We start from the raw sequence: 17,331 nt of genomic DNA, 5'->3' as shown, positions 1-17,331 counted from the left end.
TATAAATCATCTAGTGCTGATCTGTCACACTAGGCGCTCACGCCACCTTTGATCTTATATAGTAGTTGTAGATAAAGTGAAGTATGTGGCCACAGTTTTACACAGAGTAACGTTGTTTCTTTGTAGCAGTGAAGGGGGAGTGGAGCAATCTGATTCTTGTGTGCTTAGCTCCTCCCATCGTCGCGGCTGCGCAGTTAGATTTTTCACTTTTTTTTTCTTTTTTTTTTATTTCTCAGGTTTTCACTCCTACTCTGGCTTCCGGACGCCAAGACAGACCGCTGCCGCCGAATTTAAAGAGACAGGCAATAGTTATTTTAAATAAGATAAACGGCAACCATTGTCTCTTTGCTTATTTTCCGACGCTTCTCGCCTCTGCTTATTTATTTCGATGGTGATGTTTACTCAAAGTCGCAGCGAATAGCAGCTTGTCTGTCATCACCGTCCACTCTGCTGTATTTTCCGTCCTTTCTGCGCTGAGCCGAGACTGTCCAGCCAGGCAAAGTAGGGTTGCTCGCTGGCAGGCTGGCTTCCCGACCGAGAGGAAGATTTGTCGGCTAGCCAACAACTGGAGGTAACACCAAAGCTTCCCTCTCAAGTTGTGTGGTAGTGGCTCTCAAGCCTCCTTTCGTCGGGATAATGGCGAAGATTCAGGCACACAGCACCGCGAAGCAAATAAACCAAATTCAAGACAAGCCTTACGTTATAACACAAAAGCAAGTGCAGCAGCAGCACTTCCAGAAGCTGAAGGTAAGAAGACAACGAACACGACAGGGGAAAAGTCCCAGAGAGTCAGAACCATTTTGTTTGTCTGATCATTGCACTGGATTTGAGGCTTTTCTCTTTCTGCACTACGTCGAGAGTAGTGAAAGAAACGGCTGGCTAACGTTAGTTAGCTCGCTGGCCTTTTAAAAGTAATTCATCGCTAAACAGCCGAACATTAGACGTGTAAACTGTATTTCAGTAACGAACGTCTGAGAGACAATCGAGAGGTACAGTTAGCGGCAGTTTCTAATTTGCCATGTCAATAAAAGCTACAGTGAGCATACGGTAACTCAAGCCGCGGCTGTGGGAAGTTCCTCCTTGTTCGTTTTTTCAGCCACCCCGAACAAAGTGGAGGACGTCAGCCAGGCTAGCCAAGAACGGCTATTTCGGTTCACTAGCAGCTTCATTACACATGTCTTTGTTATCGCACTCGTTCAGTATTTTCATCCTGGGTTTGCCAACACGACAATGTTGGCCACAGACCAGCTGTAACTATTGTATAAATCTGTGTGTGGGTAGGTGTTGTAGTTAAGTGTTAGTGGAGTTTATTATCGGCTGTTGGCTAACGTTAGCTGCAACAACCCTCTTCAGATGTGGACATGTTTTCTGACAGTGGTCTGTTTAGACGCGTATTTATTGTACCTCATTCTAGCTAGGATCCTGTGTTCAAAGGAAGCGCTGGTCCACTGGACAAAATCTGCTAGGGCTTTCTTGTATTCGCCCATTTCTTTATTTATTTATTAAGCCGTACTTGTGTAGCTAACTAGTGCATTTGTTGGTACGGCACTTAAGCTTAAAGCAAGAAAACCTCGCCTATTTATATAACTCAGTCCAACAAATGTCCACAGAGTGTTAATATGTAATTCTGTGATGCGGATATCTAGTATAACCGTTAGTAGCATCACCGAAGTTGATAGTAGACTTGCCAATATAAGATTATACTACTATTTGTTTAATCGTTAGTATCCCCTTTTAGCTTCCCCACTGCTGTTGCCAGTCTTTCTGAGGGTCCACATCCTCCAAACCTCCACCCAAAAACGATAACCTATTTCAAAACAATCCTATGAAATCAATAACGTCAGTAACACTCGCACAAATATAATCCGTAAAGACACAAAGAATCTACACTTTGTAGATTGATCAACACGTGCACAGGATGCTGTCAATTCCAGGTGACACTAATTGTGTTCTATTCTTTACATTTTTTTCTGTTTGTGTTTAGGTTGAAGATGCCTTGTCATATTTGGACCAAGTCAAAATTCGTTTTGCAAATGATCCTGGCATATACAACAAGTTTCTCGACATCATGAAAGAGTTCAAGTCACAGAGGTATTTATTGGTTTATACTTATACTACACTCTATTTATACTTGGCACCCTCCATGCAAGAGTAATCAGCAGTATAGTTTTAGTTAAACAATTTTAATGAGGTGTATTCTCATACATACTCTTGAGATGATAGCTTATTGACCTTATGTGTGGAGTTGGATTAGTTTGCAAAAATGCACCTACCCAGGGATTAACCAAACTTCATGAAGTTTTTACCAGGAAGTAAGAAGTTATACCTAGCACCATACTCTTATTCTGCAAATATCATGTTATCTAGAAGTGTAACAGTGGAGTGACATATATTGTAAAGCTAGAATTAGTGATCCATCTGTTTCCTTCAAATCCAAGCTTTTAGATCAGTGTGTTTTTTTAAGGCAGGTGGTTGTCTTTATGCAGCACAGGACACCAATCTTTGTTCGCCTCTTTTAACCACATAAATAAAATGTATTTTCTGTCCGGTCTTCTGATTAGCATCGACACACCAGGGGTGATAAACCGTGTGTCACAACTCTTCCATGGACACCCAGATCTAGTCTTAGGCTTTAATGCCTTCCTCCCACCAGGATATCGGATAGAGATCCCCAAGAACGGAATGGCTTTTCTCCAGTCTCCGTTTTCTACACAGGTCAGTCCTAATTGCTAAAGTTAACAAATTTTCAACTAGTGCTTTATTTATGTTCAGACCTATGAAAGCTTCAGCAAGCTCATTACAGACTTGTGGAGTGTTGAATACTACTATATTTTGATGTCCACAGACCATTTCTGCACTCAGAGTTGAGACTTTGCCTCAAACAATTGCTATGATAAAAACAGAAACCAAGTCAAGCTAGCTGTTGTTTTAAATGTTTTAAGTAAAATTAGCATAAATAATGGATATGATTCGTATAATGCTCTATATAAAGTATTTAAAATTGATCGCTAGTGGTAATTATCATTTTTAGACAGTTTGATGCATACTGATATGTATGAAATGACTGTATGTTAAAGTGTTTTACCTTTTGACTAACCGTAAGTCGCCTAATGCATGCACGAACGCACTTTATCTGCATTTACTGTCTGCTATTTTAGTTTAGTGTATGGGAAGAGAGATCCCTCCCCTATTTGTGGTGCGTGAGTTTTTTTGGAAGGTGCTCGCATCCAAGTAACTTAAATGTAAGATACAATTGCAAGCAAACAGCCTAAGTGGGAGAAATACATGTAAAGCAAAATGCAGAGAGAAGAAATGTTTCAATTTACAGTGATGGCAAGCAGTGCATTGGAAGTTGCAGAAGAGTTCAGTCTTTAACAGTTAGATAGTTGTTGGGTTTAAATGCTTTCACCATTAAAGGAACAATTTGAGGCTGTTGGTTGACACAGCACAGTAAGCGAAAGATATTGTAGACATAGATGTGGGTGCTCAGGTGGGAAGTTGCTGTTGAGTCGACCCCTATGTAGAGGAGTATTACATTTTGACCCTGATGTGAGCTACAGGAAGCCAGAGCAGAAATGATCAGAGGTGAGACATGCACACCTTTTGGCGAATAAAATAGGATACATGCAGCTGCAGTTTTAATCCTCTGGATGGGTTTGACTGTGCAGCTTGTAACCCTGTTAGTAGGCATTGCAGTAGTCAATAGAGCCTACACAAGGAGTTGGGTAGCATATTCACGAAGGAAGGGTCTGATGTTTGAGACGCCAAATCTGCATGGTTAAAAGATGAGCTGCGGGGCCCAGTAAAAACTAGTTTGTTTTCAGATTATCTACCATTACCTTCAAAGCAACTAATATTTTATGTTTTAAAAGAGATGAGAAAATAAGCGCACTTTGATATCTCAAAACAGTGATTTATGAATTGTGTCAAAAAGTTCAACTTACTGCTTAGCATGGTGGGTTATAGAGAGATTAGCAAGTAAGGAAATTATTTAGGACTTACCTATTTAAGACAATTCGGTGTCTTGTAGTGACAGCATTGCATTATCATTGCTTACCACCATCTGGGCTTGCATTTACTAGCAAATGTTTTCACCAAAAGCTTAACTGAACTATACCTTTACTGCTGCAAATGGTCCTGTAATTGTCCAGCTCATTTCTTTCTACTACTTTTTGTCTGTGTAGGTATCCCCAGGCCAACAGGGGAAGAGTCCTGCAGCATCTGGAGTGTCTGCAACCTCAGGTAGTGCCACTGCCACACACATTGAAGCTGGAGCTACCCAGACCAGTGAAGCCAAGGTGGCCTCTTCAGAGTCCCAATCTTCCTCAACGTCAACAGGAACTCCAGAGCCTCCCAGCAAACTCTCTCTTCCACTGAGCAGCAGAGAAATCCAGAATCAGGCAAACACCTCATCGGTGTCCCCACCTGCCTCTGAGACGAGCCCTGTAGAGTTTGACAGTGCTATCAGTTATGTTAACAAGATCAAAAACCGTTTCCTAGATCATCCAGAGATATACAGAGCCTTTCTAGAGATTCTTCACACATATCAGGTACAGTTGAGATAATTAAAGTTGCTTTTCATTAGCATATGGTACTTGCAATAGAAGTATTTCTTTCAATTACATTTTCATTTTTTTTCATTCCACCTTTAGAAATGTTGAGTCTTATTGTAGGGTTTTAGCTCAGCAGAGGTAGAGAGGTACTTCAATTAAGAATTAACCAAGAAAATAAAGATCATGATTTCAGTTTTACTGTCCAGTATAAGATTAATCACGTCTTGTAGAACAGTTTGGCTTTTGCAGCTAGACTATTGACCTTGTGAAGCCAGGTCAACTAATTTCATCTTTGTTCTGTTTCATCTAAATTAACAACTGATCACCTTTCTTATTTTTCTTTCTTCCCTTAACACTACCCTTTAGAAGGAGCAGTTGGAGGTTAAGGAGAGTCGAGGCACCCGTGGCAGCAGCGGGATGACAGAAGATGAGGTGTTTTCTAAAGTTGCCAGTCTCTTTAAGGGACAAGAAGACCTGCTGGCTGAGTTTGGACAATTCCTGCCTGATGCCAAGAGATCACTGGTCAGTCAACCTCTGATACACAGAAAAAGATAATGATGTAATTTACAAACCAATTGATATAGCTGGGACATAAATGATCTGGCAGCCTTGGCATCTGACCTAAAGCTCCTCACAGCTGAGATGTTAATGACAATTTGTAATTTTATGGTAAAGCTCAGAAATATTATAACTGTAATATTCATATTTGTCTGAGTACAAAAGTATTATAGAGCCATACAAAGTAGAGCTGAAAATATAAACTTTCAGTTGACAAGATATTACTTACTATGTTAATATTATTTTAAAACCCCTCTCTTCAATGAAAGCAAATTGAATAGTTTTAGTTTTTGAACTGCACAATGTGACACTTAATACATCAGATGACTTTGTCTCTTGTAGTTCACGGGCAGCTCATTGACAGGTGGGAAGGAGCAGCTTAAAAGGCCGGAGGAAGAGGACACAGTAACCAAACAGAACAAAAAGAGGCCCAGGCCCATACTACTGCAGCACATGTCCCCACTGCTCAAAGTAAACTCTCTATTTAAAATACTTGCCCTTAGGCATTGCATTTTACACTGATCAGCCACAAAATTAATACCACCTGGTGGTTTTCATAGAAAATGCTTTTTATGAAAGTATTATGAATTAATAAATGCCCATGTATCAAAATGGGTTAACAACCTGTCAGCACATACAGTGGTTAAAATCAACTGTACCTTTATCAACAATGATTTTATTGATTACACGTTTTACTATAGTGATTAATGTTCAATATTGTTTTATTAGTGGAGTATTTTACTTTTGTACTTGGTCTGCTTAGTAGTTTTACTTGAGTAAAAGATTTGCAATGGTACTTGTAGTGGAGAATTTACTTAGGCCAAAACTTGGATTTTTACTTGAGTATTACGTTTGTGTACATCTACCGCCTCTGCACAGGGTATATCAAACGTTTGCTGTGTATTGGGCTGCGTAAATGCAGACTGCTCAGAGTGGCCATGCTGATCCTTGTCCCCCCTGACTTTAAGACCACCAGTACTAATGTTGTGGCTACTCAGTGTTTGTATTACTACACATTCTGATCTTTGTTTAATAAGATGTTGTACTGTCCCCAAAATTGTAATTAAATTGCTTCAATTACAATTATTTTAATAACATTTGAAAATATCAAGTATGTTGTTTTATTTGTTTGTTTGTTTTGTTTTTGTAATGTAGAAAAAGATGAAGTATTCATGTACCAAAGATCAGTCTTTTGCTTCAGTTGGAAAACATGGAGTGTTAAGAGAATTCTCCTTCTTTGATAAGGTGAGACATACTTTTCTGCTCCAGCACTGGTGATTCATACTGTTATGTTACTCACTGCAACTGTATTTTATTTTTCCCTCTTTTCTTCAATTGCAGACTTAGCATGTTTTCATATCTTTGTAATCTAATTGGTTTTCTTATCATACCCACCCAACTTTAAGGTTCGACGCCTGTTTAAAAGCCAGGAAGTGTATGAGAACTTCCTGCGCTGCATCGCCTTGTTTAACCAGGAAGTTGTTTCAGGAGCAGAGCTGCTCCAACTAGTCACTCCTTTCCTAGGGTGAGTTGATGGAGAGGTGACTGATTTGCGTAAATGTGTGAAATGCCTGGAGAAAGTGATAAAATAGATGCACAATAGAATGGGTAGCGTTGGGACCGAAGTGTAGATTTTATTAATTTCTTTACATTTTTTATTATAATTACTATAGACTTTCTGATATCAGTGCACACATTTTTTATTTTATTTATTTTTTTGGTAACCGACTTTTAGCTCCATTAATAATAAGTTTTAAAATTGTATCTGAATGGTAATGATGTTGCCATTATCAAAGCATTATATAACAGATATTTATCCACAGCTCATTGGGATTTTTTTGCATTAAGCTGAAGGAAGTTTATTCTGTTCTTTGGTTAACCCTTCTTCTCCTGATTTATGTCAATAAGGACTGCATCCTTCTCCTTTCAGGAAGTTTCCTGAACTGTACACACAGTTCAAGTCATTTCTGGGGGACAAAGAACTCTCTCATGCAGTGTCAGGGCTGTCAGATCGCTATATGGAGGGGGGAGGGGGCAGGGAGGTAGATTATGCCTCTTGCAAGCGCCTGGGGTCCAGCTATAGAGCACTGCCCAAGACGTACCAGCAGCCAAAATGCAGTGGGCGCACAGCTCTGTGCAAGGAGGTAAACCCACTTTTATTTTCCTGATATACTGATATTTACTTGTGCATGTGGAGTGGAGTCTATTTTGACTAAATTACAAATTTTACTAATACTAATTACTATTACTAATTTTGTGTGTAGGTGTTGAATGACACCTGGGTGTCATTCCCCTCCTGGTCAGAGGACTCCACCTTTGTCAGCTCGAAGAAGACTCCATACGAAGAACAGCTGCATCGCTGTGAGGATGAAAGATTTGAGGTTCGTACTGGACATTTTAACAAGGATTGTTTTTACACTTCTTGTAAAGGTTTGTAAAGACTTGGGGAAAAAATGGCAGGTCAGCTCATGATGTGATACATTTGGGATAATTTACCATGATATCGATGCATAACACTGATTTAAAAAAAAAAAAAAAGACAATACCTGCAAATTATGAAAAAAAAAAGGTATCTTTAAAAAACACGTACTTCTTAAAAATCACAATGGTCTGATAACATGCATATTAACAGTTAATCTGTGCATTACAAGCACAGACAGCTGTCAAACTAAAATGTCCTCTATTTATATAAGAGGAAACTATGGGCACATGTTTTCTGTTTACTTTTATATAACTCTCAGCTTTAACCTGAATATGTTTACATTAATATAGAAATTGTGTGGAATAGACAGCATTTTAAAAGAAAGAAATTGCAAAATCTTTTTTGATAACTGAGCCTTTAATCATAAAAGCTCCAGTGTCCCTATGCATTGTTCCAGTTTATTGAATATAAGCTTACATTTTCACCTTACTTAACAAATGAAATGTGATTGTCATGTCATTTTAATGTTATCTTCTTTAAATCCACCTTGGCAGCTCTTACAGCAGATCTCAGCACCTTCTCCTTTTTGCTTTTTTGCTTGTGTACAACGCTGTAAGAACAGTTTCTTTGAATTATTTCCTACTGGGAGTTGCATATGTTGGGTCTGGTATTGAATCTTGCATAAATACCAGTGTAGGTTGAGGCTGCAGTGCAGATTTGTTCGGTTGTTTTATCAGTCAAACCAGGATGAGCAAGTGACCATATTAGTTACGTTGCCAGCATTGTTTTTTTTTTTTTTTTTTTTTTTTTATAAATTTTTTTTTTCAACAACAAATAATCTTTAGCGATTGTCCTAATCTTGTCGCTGTAAAGTGGGTCCAAACTTTACAAGACGCTGCTGCATCACTGATTTGTTTTCGTTTTGCTAGGTTGTTTGTGCATGTATTTCTTCTTTGCTGCCAGTTGCATCTGACGTTCATCTGTCTCCAGTCAGTTATGCACCCCCACAAGGACTCCACTGTTGGTGCTGCTTCAGTAAGCCAAAATGCAGGCTTAGCCTAACTTAAGATCAACTGTATGCTTAAGAAAAGATTGATACTTGGTGGCAGTGTATCAATTACATCTTGCAAACTGAAAAATCATAGGATATCAAAACTTTTTTATTTTTGGTCCCACACCCTACTAAACATAAAAACTTGATATGACAGAATGTTTTTTGTGTCATTGGTCTTGTAAAAGAGGACACATACACATACAGCACTTGACTCTACAACTTTGCCTTCCTTATGCTTCACATCCAACTCTCCACTTTCAGTTGGATGTGGTTCTGGAGACTAATTTAGCCACCATCCGGGTGCTAGAGAGTGTCCAGAAGAAGCTGTCTCGCCTCTCACCAGAGGACCAGGACAGATTCAGATTAGATGACTGTCTGGGGGGCACCTCTGAGGTCATCCAGCGTCGTGCTGTGTATCGTATCTATGGAGACAAAGCCCCTGAGATCATTGAGGGACTGAAGAGGAGTCCCGCTACCGCTGTTCCTGTGGTGCTTAAGAGGTTGGGACTTCATTTTGTATGTTTTTGGAATTACGTCATTGGTTAAGCATTTAATGTAAGAAATTCAAAGGCTGAATTTCTGTTTCTGATTGAATTAATTGGAAGATTGAGATTATTATCAGAAGACGTCACCTGCTTGTAGGCAAAGTCACATGTATTGTCTACAGTATATTATAATTTTTTTCCCCATGATAAGAATGTGTGATATTGATAATAGTTACATGCCATAACGTAGGGTGTAATAGAGTGGCTGCCTGTCAACTGAAGGGCCCGTAGTTTGAGCCCTAAACTGACCATACCCAGCTGCTAAGGTTCCTCAAGATGCAGCAGCCCAAAGCTCAAAAAACAAATTAAGGAGGGTTGCATTATGAAGGGCATCTGCCATAAAAACCTCACTGCAAAATATTCTATAACAATATGATATACCTAATTCAATCAATGTCAATACATATTGTGCCTGACTTGGAGTGAGAGAGCATATCTCTTTTACATTACATTAGTAGGTAGGTTTAACCAGATAACTGTAGGATAGAAATGTTGGTTTGCTGACTTCGTAAGGAGGATCCCTATATAAACAAATAGTGACGTTTGAGTGGCAAAAGTAACAGTCATGTCAAAAATGAATTGTATTTTTATTCTACGCTCTGAGCAACTTGCATTACCTTCCACAGACTCGCACTTTAATCCCTAAAGTCAATGTGCCATGACCACAAGTACACAAACACTTTTGTAACATTACTGATGCGTTATTAAATGCAGCTGTATTATGGGAAGTATCTACATCAGAGGTGTGCCATTCTCTCCAGGTTGAAAGCCAAGGAGGAGGAGTGGAGAGAGGCTCAGCAGGGTTTCAATAAGATATGGAGAGAGCAGTATGAGAAGGCCTACCTGAAGTCCCTCGACCACCAAGGAGTCAACTTCAAACAGAATGACATGAAGGCTCTGCGGTCAAAGAGTCTTCTCAATGAGATTGAGAGTGTCTATGATGAGGTAAAACCTCTTTTCCAACCTCTTTTCAAGCCATTTTGCAACGTAGCATTTGAGCTCCCATGACATAAAAAGATCATTAGATTTGTAGTGTGATTGCACTCTTTTTTTTTTTTTTTTTATAATTCTAGACTTTTACTTTGTACAGTGTGATGGGTGGACACAATAAAATAGCCAATTTTAAAGAGCAACTTTTTACATATTTTTTTTTTATTAGAATACGACCAAAGTCCAAAGCCCCATTTAAAACCAGATCGTACTAAACAAAAAGGATTGACCTCATTGTGGTTGTTGGTGATTAGTGATGATTGGGTGAGTTTATACCAAGTAATCATTTGATCTCTCCCTTTATTACCTGCTCTGTTTGAGTAGTTGAATTTAACAGATCATTCTTGACTTTGAAACAGCAGTTCACATGACCACCTCAACTCAGTCCAATCACAAGGATGGATCACAATCCTGAAAACAAATATTTTAGTACATACTAATCAATTACACTCGGTCTGCTGACAAGCATTGTTTGATATGTTTTAAAGCTCCAGAAGAAGCAAGTAACTGCAACTGCAACTGTCAAATCACTGGATGAAAACGTTTACAACTCTTTTGATGTTTTGTCTCTTCCTGAGTTTTCTTTCATTATTCTTGTTGCACTTTTATGTTTGTTTCAGCGTCAGGAGCAAAACACAGAAGAAGGTGGAGTTGGTCATCAAAACCGTAACGGCTCTGGTTCAGCCTCATCCAGTGAGCCTCACATGGTGTTTAAATATGAGGACAAACAGATTTTAGAGGACGCTGCCTCACTCATCATCTACCATGTCAAACGTCAGCCTACCATCCACAAAGATGACAAGGACCACATCAAGCGCATCATCCAGCACTTTGTCCCTGACCTGTTCTTCTCCCGCCGCGGCGAGCTTAGTGATACTGAAGATTGGACGGATGAGGAGGCTGAACCTGAGGAGGGAGGAGAGAGAGGGGGAGTGCCAGCAACAGGAGGGGGGAATGGAAATTCTAATAATGCAGCAGTAGCTGCAGGTAGTCTGTCTCAACCCCAGCCTTCCCAGTCCCAGAACCAAATCCAGCCCCAGCCCCAGCAACAGCTGAATGGTGAGTCCAGAAGAAGGCGCTGCAGCCCATCCCAACCTGCAGACACAGAGGCCTCCACCACCTCTAGTAGCATGAGCCAGCCGGCAGGGACCACTACATCCAACCCTGGATCTACACCTATGGAGACGGGCTCAGGTGCCGCTGGAGAAAAGGTGGACCTGCGTGACCCTGAAGCAGAGCACCAGAAGGAGCTTGATGGCGTCTACAACCTTTTCTTTGTCAACAACAACTGGTATTTCTTCTTGCGGCTGCACCAAACTCTGTGTTCACGGCTTCTGCGAGTTTACCGACAGGCCGAGCGACAGCTGCTAGACCACCGGGCGGAGCAGAGCAGAGAGAGGCTGCTGATGGCTGAGGGAAGGAGGGAGAAGGCGTGTGACCTAGCCATGGAGCTACGCCTCAAACAGCCAAGTAAGTTCAGCTGCTGATCAGTTAGAAGAATGATGGTGTATAGAAGTGAAAAGTCTGTTAAATACTTTACCAGAGTTCAACTAGCTCTCAATGTGCACAACTGCAATCAGGAATAACATTATGACCACCTGTGCAATTTAATGCAATCCAGTACAGTGGCTCCGACATGAGTTCTACATTTACAAGGTTATAATTTCTCAGTTTTTAGATTGACACTGTCAAGTGATAATTCTACTATGTTTATTAAGGTCAAAGTGGCTAGTGGAGTTAAACTGGAATGCGTTAAAGAGGAGGTCGTTCCGATGTTTCGGCCCCACTCATTCATTTTAGATGGGTTATAATTCTACTGAGTTATGTATTGACAGTTTCAGATCGATGTAAGTTCTGTGAAGGAGGGCATGTTTTATTTCCGTGAACTGTCACTAAGATATAAATATTACCTCCTCCGGAAAAGGAGTTTTCTTTAACAGTCAGTGATTATATACATCGATCATTTTATGTTGAGTTGCAGTTGTATTGCATGATAAAAGGAAATACTAAAATAAATCAGATTCTTTGCCTTGCCAGTGCTGAGAGTTCATGGTGTTAAAGATTTGCTGCTCAGTTGGTATTTATCTGACTGACCATGGTTACTAGTTTTGTTTTGGTGCCTACATTTTGTTGTTGTCCTGAGCCAAATGAAAGATTAGTTACAAAGCCATTGCATTTTAATTTGTATGTTGTCTGTTTGATCAGTTTTAGATTATTTCTTTGTTATAGTCCATTAGACTGCAGGTTAATCATGTGCCGTAAACAAACAACTAAACATGCATTTCAGTTCAATGATTTTGTTCATACAGGATGTAGAGACAGTTGTCCAAATCCTATCCAAGGTTTTTTTGTTCAACAGATCCACAGTGATGCTCATCTCTGTGCTGATGACTTAATGATATGGAGACAGATGCAATGTCCCTTTCTCCCATAGGTGAGGTGGAGTTGGAAGAGTATTACCCAGCCTTTCTAGATATGGTACGGAGTCTGCTTGATGGCAACCTGGACTCTACACAGTATGAAGACACACTGAGAGAGATGTTCACCATTCACGCCTACATAGGCTTCACTATTGACAAGGTCATCCACAACATCATTCGACAGGTAAGCAAACTTGACTCTGACTTTTCTCCTCTTCCACACTTCTCCTTCATCAATTTCTAACTGTCCACCTTCTCTATCTTCAGCTGCAGCACCTCGTGAGTGATGAGGTGTGTCTGCAGGTGGTTGATCTTTACCTGGCTGAGAGAAAGCGGGGAGCAGCAGGGGGGAACCTGTCCTCACAGTGCGTTAGAGCTGCTTGGGAGACGAGCTACCAGTGGAAAGCTGAGAGAGTCATGGCTGAGGAGAACTGCTTCAAAGTGAGCACAGTAGTACTGGATTAAATGTTTGACCCTGTCATTTTGCTGTTTTGAAAGAGTAAAAGAATTTCCTAGTAAATAAATCTCAACTGAATCCAACCAAGAAAAGCCAAGAGCCATTTTAAAACGTATTTTATAATTGATGTTTTCGGGAACATGTTGACTATAACTGTAGAAAAGGAGCTTCTGTCTATTCGTTATTTAATAAAAGCTTGATTCTGGTTTGATTTAGCCCTAATGTTGATTTGAGTTAATCTTACTTGTTCTTTTTTGCATTTAAAAAAAAAACATCAGGTGATGTTTATCCAAAACAAGGGTCACGTGACAATGACTATTGAGCTGCTGGACACTGAGGAGGCCCAGGCTGACGACCCTCTAGATGTACAGGTAAATGCATATGTAGGAATCATTTGAAATCTTTGTTTTGTCTGATGTTAAACATTGATGTACGTTGCTGTGTAGTTATTAAAGTCTGTGCTCTTCCTCTTTCAGTGCCTGTCGAGTTACATGGAGCAGTTTGTAGGAACAGAATCCAGTCTTTGTTCTCAAGCAGAGGGTTACTTCTTCAAACCAGTATTTCTGCCCAGGTTTGAACATCTGATACATATTTTTAAAGGGTTAAATGTCACTATTTCTCATTTTAAGTTCTTTTCTTCTTGTTCATTCAACAAGTGAACACCAAATTAGATTTTTAACTCTTGCTCACTTTCAGCAATACATTTAATGTGAAACTTTTTTACATGACTAATTTGTAGCAATTCAGTGTGTAAAAGTTCATGCTTCAATTTTACTCTGCACCCTTCTGTGTTCGACAGCAACTAAAGAACATTATTACAGCTTAAATTTCCTTCGTAATTTCTCTCAGGATCAAGGAAATATCTATCATAGCTATCTAATCTATTACACCATAAACGTTAGATCAGCAGGTTTCTAACACAGTCGTGATGATACCACGTATATGAGTTTAGTGCCGATAGTTAGGTTGCACAGATGTAGTATACCACACTAATATACAACAAACAGTTAAATGCATTACATTAGCCACAGGAAAAATGGAAGAGGTTAAAAAGATTTTACTTGAGTGCATTAACTGTGTTTCAAGAACTGTAGTATAAATACACCTGTATCTGAAAGATTCAGTTATTAGTGAATTAGAATCCTGGTCAAAAACAACATAATGAAGACAATCGAATGGAATCCAATACAGCAACTCTGCCATGAATTGTACTTTTACCATGTTATTTCTCAGTTTTTAAGCTGTCAGAAAGGCGGCAATTCTACTGTTTATTATCGAGGTTGAAGTGATTAATGGAGTGCATTATAAGAAGAGGTAGCTCTATGACCACCCTATTTAAAATGAATGAGGTGGCCAAAACATTAGAGCCATCTCTTCATATAATGCACTACCCACTTTGGCTTCAATAATAAACAGTAGAATTATCACGTTTCTGACTGTTTCAATCTAAAGACTGAGAAATAACATTGTAAAATTCATGGCAGAGCTGCTGTTTTGGATTGCATTAGAATGTACAGGTGTACCTAATAAAGTGGCCAGTGATTGTATACACAAACTATAAATAAAGGAACACTTGATGACCTTTTTCAATTATAATTAATTTTAATTGCGGTGTCCCTTACTTTAAAGGGGTTAATATTTATATTGTCAGTTACTTTGTTTTATATTTCAATTACTTGGTAGAGATCGGTTTTCATTTTGATGCTTTGACAAAAATTTCAGCCCTCCAAATTAAACAGACCATGATTCAGTGTTGTTTTAAAAAATGTGATGACAGCATCACTGGTATGTATTATCAAAGTGGACATTACAGAAAATATCAGCTTTAGGTTAAATTTGCACAACAGAGAATCTGCCACTGTAGTTGAGGACATTGCATGTTTTAAGTCTGGCTGTTTGTGTTTCCTCATTATGAGACTTCCTGATGTGACTTCAGTATGATTTTGTAAAGATTAGTGGTCAACCCTTTGAGTTTTTCAGTGCCAATCTTTAGAGAGCAGGGGAGCTGATGGCTGACAGCTTGTGCTTTAGCACATTTACAGTAATTAATGATTGGCCAACAAGTTTTTTGTGAGTGACATGTCTGAAGAGGAGAACACAGGCAGAGCTGATATCACCATTAATGAGTTTTCAGGATGTGTGCTAAAACTATTAAATTGGCCTTTTTCTCACTTTTGCTCTAATGCGCGTACAGTAACAAGTCAAGTGTAGCAACATGAAGTCTAATCTCTCCTGGGCTCCCTCAGTTCTCCTTCCTCCCATCTGCTCTGTGCATGATGAACAGCAGAGCTCCATCCTCAGTCACAGAAAGTAGACTCACTGGGGAGACTACAGCATGAACACAACTAGATTTTCAGGTCCGCTAATCTCACTCACGCCTTCTTCTTGTGCCAATAAAATGCATCTGGTTTATTACTGACAATGCGGCCAAATCATTTTACACATAAGTATAGTCTAATTCTCAGTACTGTATGAAAGTAAAATCCTGGAAGTGTAGGCTGCAGAAATTTCTGTTCATTGGCCAGCATGAGTGCAGAAATTAATCAACAGCAATTAAATAAAAATGCCAAAGATCGTCTCAATCGGCTGAAAGAACTATCGGTCATCCAACAGTAAAATCAACATGGTCTTATTATTTCAGTTGTTATTGCACTTCATCAGACTAATACTGTAATCCAACCAGCATTTTCATGATCTAATAAACGTATTAAATGCGACTCTTTGCAGGAACCTGCGACGTTTCCGTCGGTGGCAGGTGCGTCAGGTGGAGGCAATGCGCTGCAGGAGAGAGTGGCATCGCCAGCTGGGTGTAGAGAACGCTGGGAGCCTGGACTGTCGATTTAAACTGAACACTCACAAGATGGTGTTTGTCATGAACTCTGAGGATTACATGTATCGCAGAGGAGCACTGGTCAAGGCCAGGAAGGTAGGGTGGTTCCAACAATAGCTGTGACATTTAAAATCCGGTTGTGGAAAATGAAATTGCTTGTACATTTTTTTTGTTAGGTAAATCCTGAGGACGAGGCTCTGATGGTATTTTATTTTTCCCCCCTTCCTCCACAGTCGCAGCACAGAGTGGCATCAAGCCAGCATGAACGCTTTGACAAGTGGCACCAGGGGTGGCTTGCCAATCATGTTACAACCTCAGCTGAACGCTCTGTGCAGAACTGGCTCATGGGCGAGGAGGAAGAGGACATGATCCCCTGCAAGACCATCTGCCTGTCGACTGAGGTGAAAGGGCAGACTGTCAACAGATACCAAGTTCATTACAGTGGTAGCAAAGCCCCCGCCTCACCTTAGAGACCTGTATAAAGATGGACATGCAGTATGCACTCCTAAACCTACACACAGACACACACACACACAGGTAAATGCATGGACTTACAGGACACTTATACACTAAACACATACAAACAGCTGCAGTCCCACTTCTCCACCCTCCTTCACAACATGTTCACTCATTCGCTTTCACTCATGGATGCTAGAAAGTGGCAGAAAAGCAGTGAGTGAATGAGTGCACACAGAGGAGTGATGGGAAGGAAAGGACCTCCACAGGCAGTGCAGTAATCGGACTGAGCTCAGCCCTGATGGATGAATCGAGTTGGACACAATGGCACAAACAGCTCCTCAGCATCATCATCATTCTAGCTTCTCTGGCAGCACTAAAAGTTGAAAAGACTGATGGACAGAGATGGTTAATCAGGTGAGAATTATAAGATCATGAAATTTGTTTCAGAAATGTGAATGTTTTGTTTCTTTTAAGTCAAGTGTAGTTTTTAGCTTCTAAAGCCAGAGAGCCTTCTGCTTGCTTGTTGGTTTATGTGTGTTTATATGGAGAGATTATGGTAAATGTGTGTATGTATGTGTATCCTGCTCTCTTCATTTTGTCCTTTTGTATGCCCAGTACAGGCTCTACAACTCTAGTAATTGCATTATTACTGTATGTGCATATATACAACAAGGGTTCCTGTCGTTTTATATATGCATCTACATGAGTTGATTGATACATCTAAAGATCACGTGGTTCTTTACCGTGTTTGCTGTCAGCCAACTTTTGATGTTTGCATTTTGTTTTTTGTATTTTTTCTTTTTTTGTGTTGTAGCTAAACAATATATCACCAGGGCAATGAGTCCTTAAAATAATTTGGTTTAATATTGATAAAGTCAGATTATGTATTACATTCATGATTTCACCAAATGTTTACTTTGCATTGTCTTTTTTTGCATACTGACATTGAAAATAAAAGCAAAATATCAGTGTTAAAATAGAATGTATAACATTTATCCTGTACCAGTTATCATAAAATAAACAACCTAGTTGTGACCTTCTTA

General features: G+C 39.7%; 1 protein-coding gene across 1 annotated transcript; it reads left to right on the top strand.

The window, feature by feature from the left end:
* The first annotated feature begins 234 nt into the window (after positions 1 to 234).
* On the top strand, positions 235 to 17,331 carry sin3b (SIN3 transcription regulator family member B). The gene is made up of 19 exons (XM_067513407.1): positions 235 to 747; positions 1,985 to 2,091; positions 2,562 to 2,715; positions 4,185 to 4,550; positions 4,920 to 5,075; positions 5,454 to 5,582; positions 6,267 to 6,356; positions 6,518 to 6,636; positions 7,042 to 7,255; positions 7,376 to 7,492; positions 8,849 to 9,087; positions 9,894 to 10,077; positions 10,743 to 11,592; positions 12,557 to 12,726; positions 12,810 to 12,983; positions 13,278 to 13,370; positions 13,476 to 13,570; positions 15,727 to 15,925; positions 16,063 to 17,331. Exons 1-19 carry the CDS (start codon positions 637 to 639, stop codon positions 16,297 to 16,299), a joined length of 3,804 nt encoding a protein of 1,267 aa, XP_067369508.1. The 5' UTR covers positions 235 to 636; the 3' UTR covers positions 16,300 to 17,331.

The sequence above is a fragment of the Channa argus genome, chromosome 8 (assembly GCF_033026475.1).
Source record: "Channa argus isolate prfri chromosome 8, Channa argus male v1.0, whole genome shotgun sequence".
In the NCBI taxonomy this organism is placed as follows: Eukaryota; Metazoa; Chordata; class Actinopteri; order Anabantiformes; family Channidae; genus Channa; species Channa argus.
The sequence above is the reverse complement of the archived record's forward strand: the minus strand, read 5'-3'. Positions and strand labels throughout refer to the sequence as shown.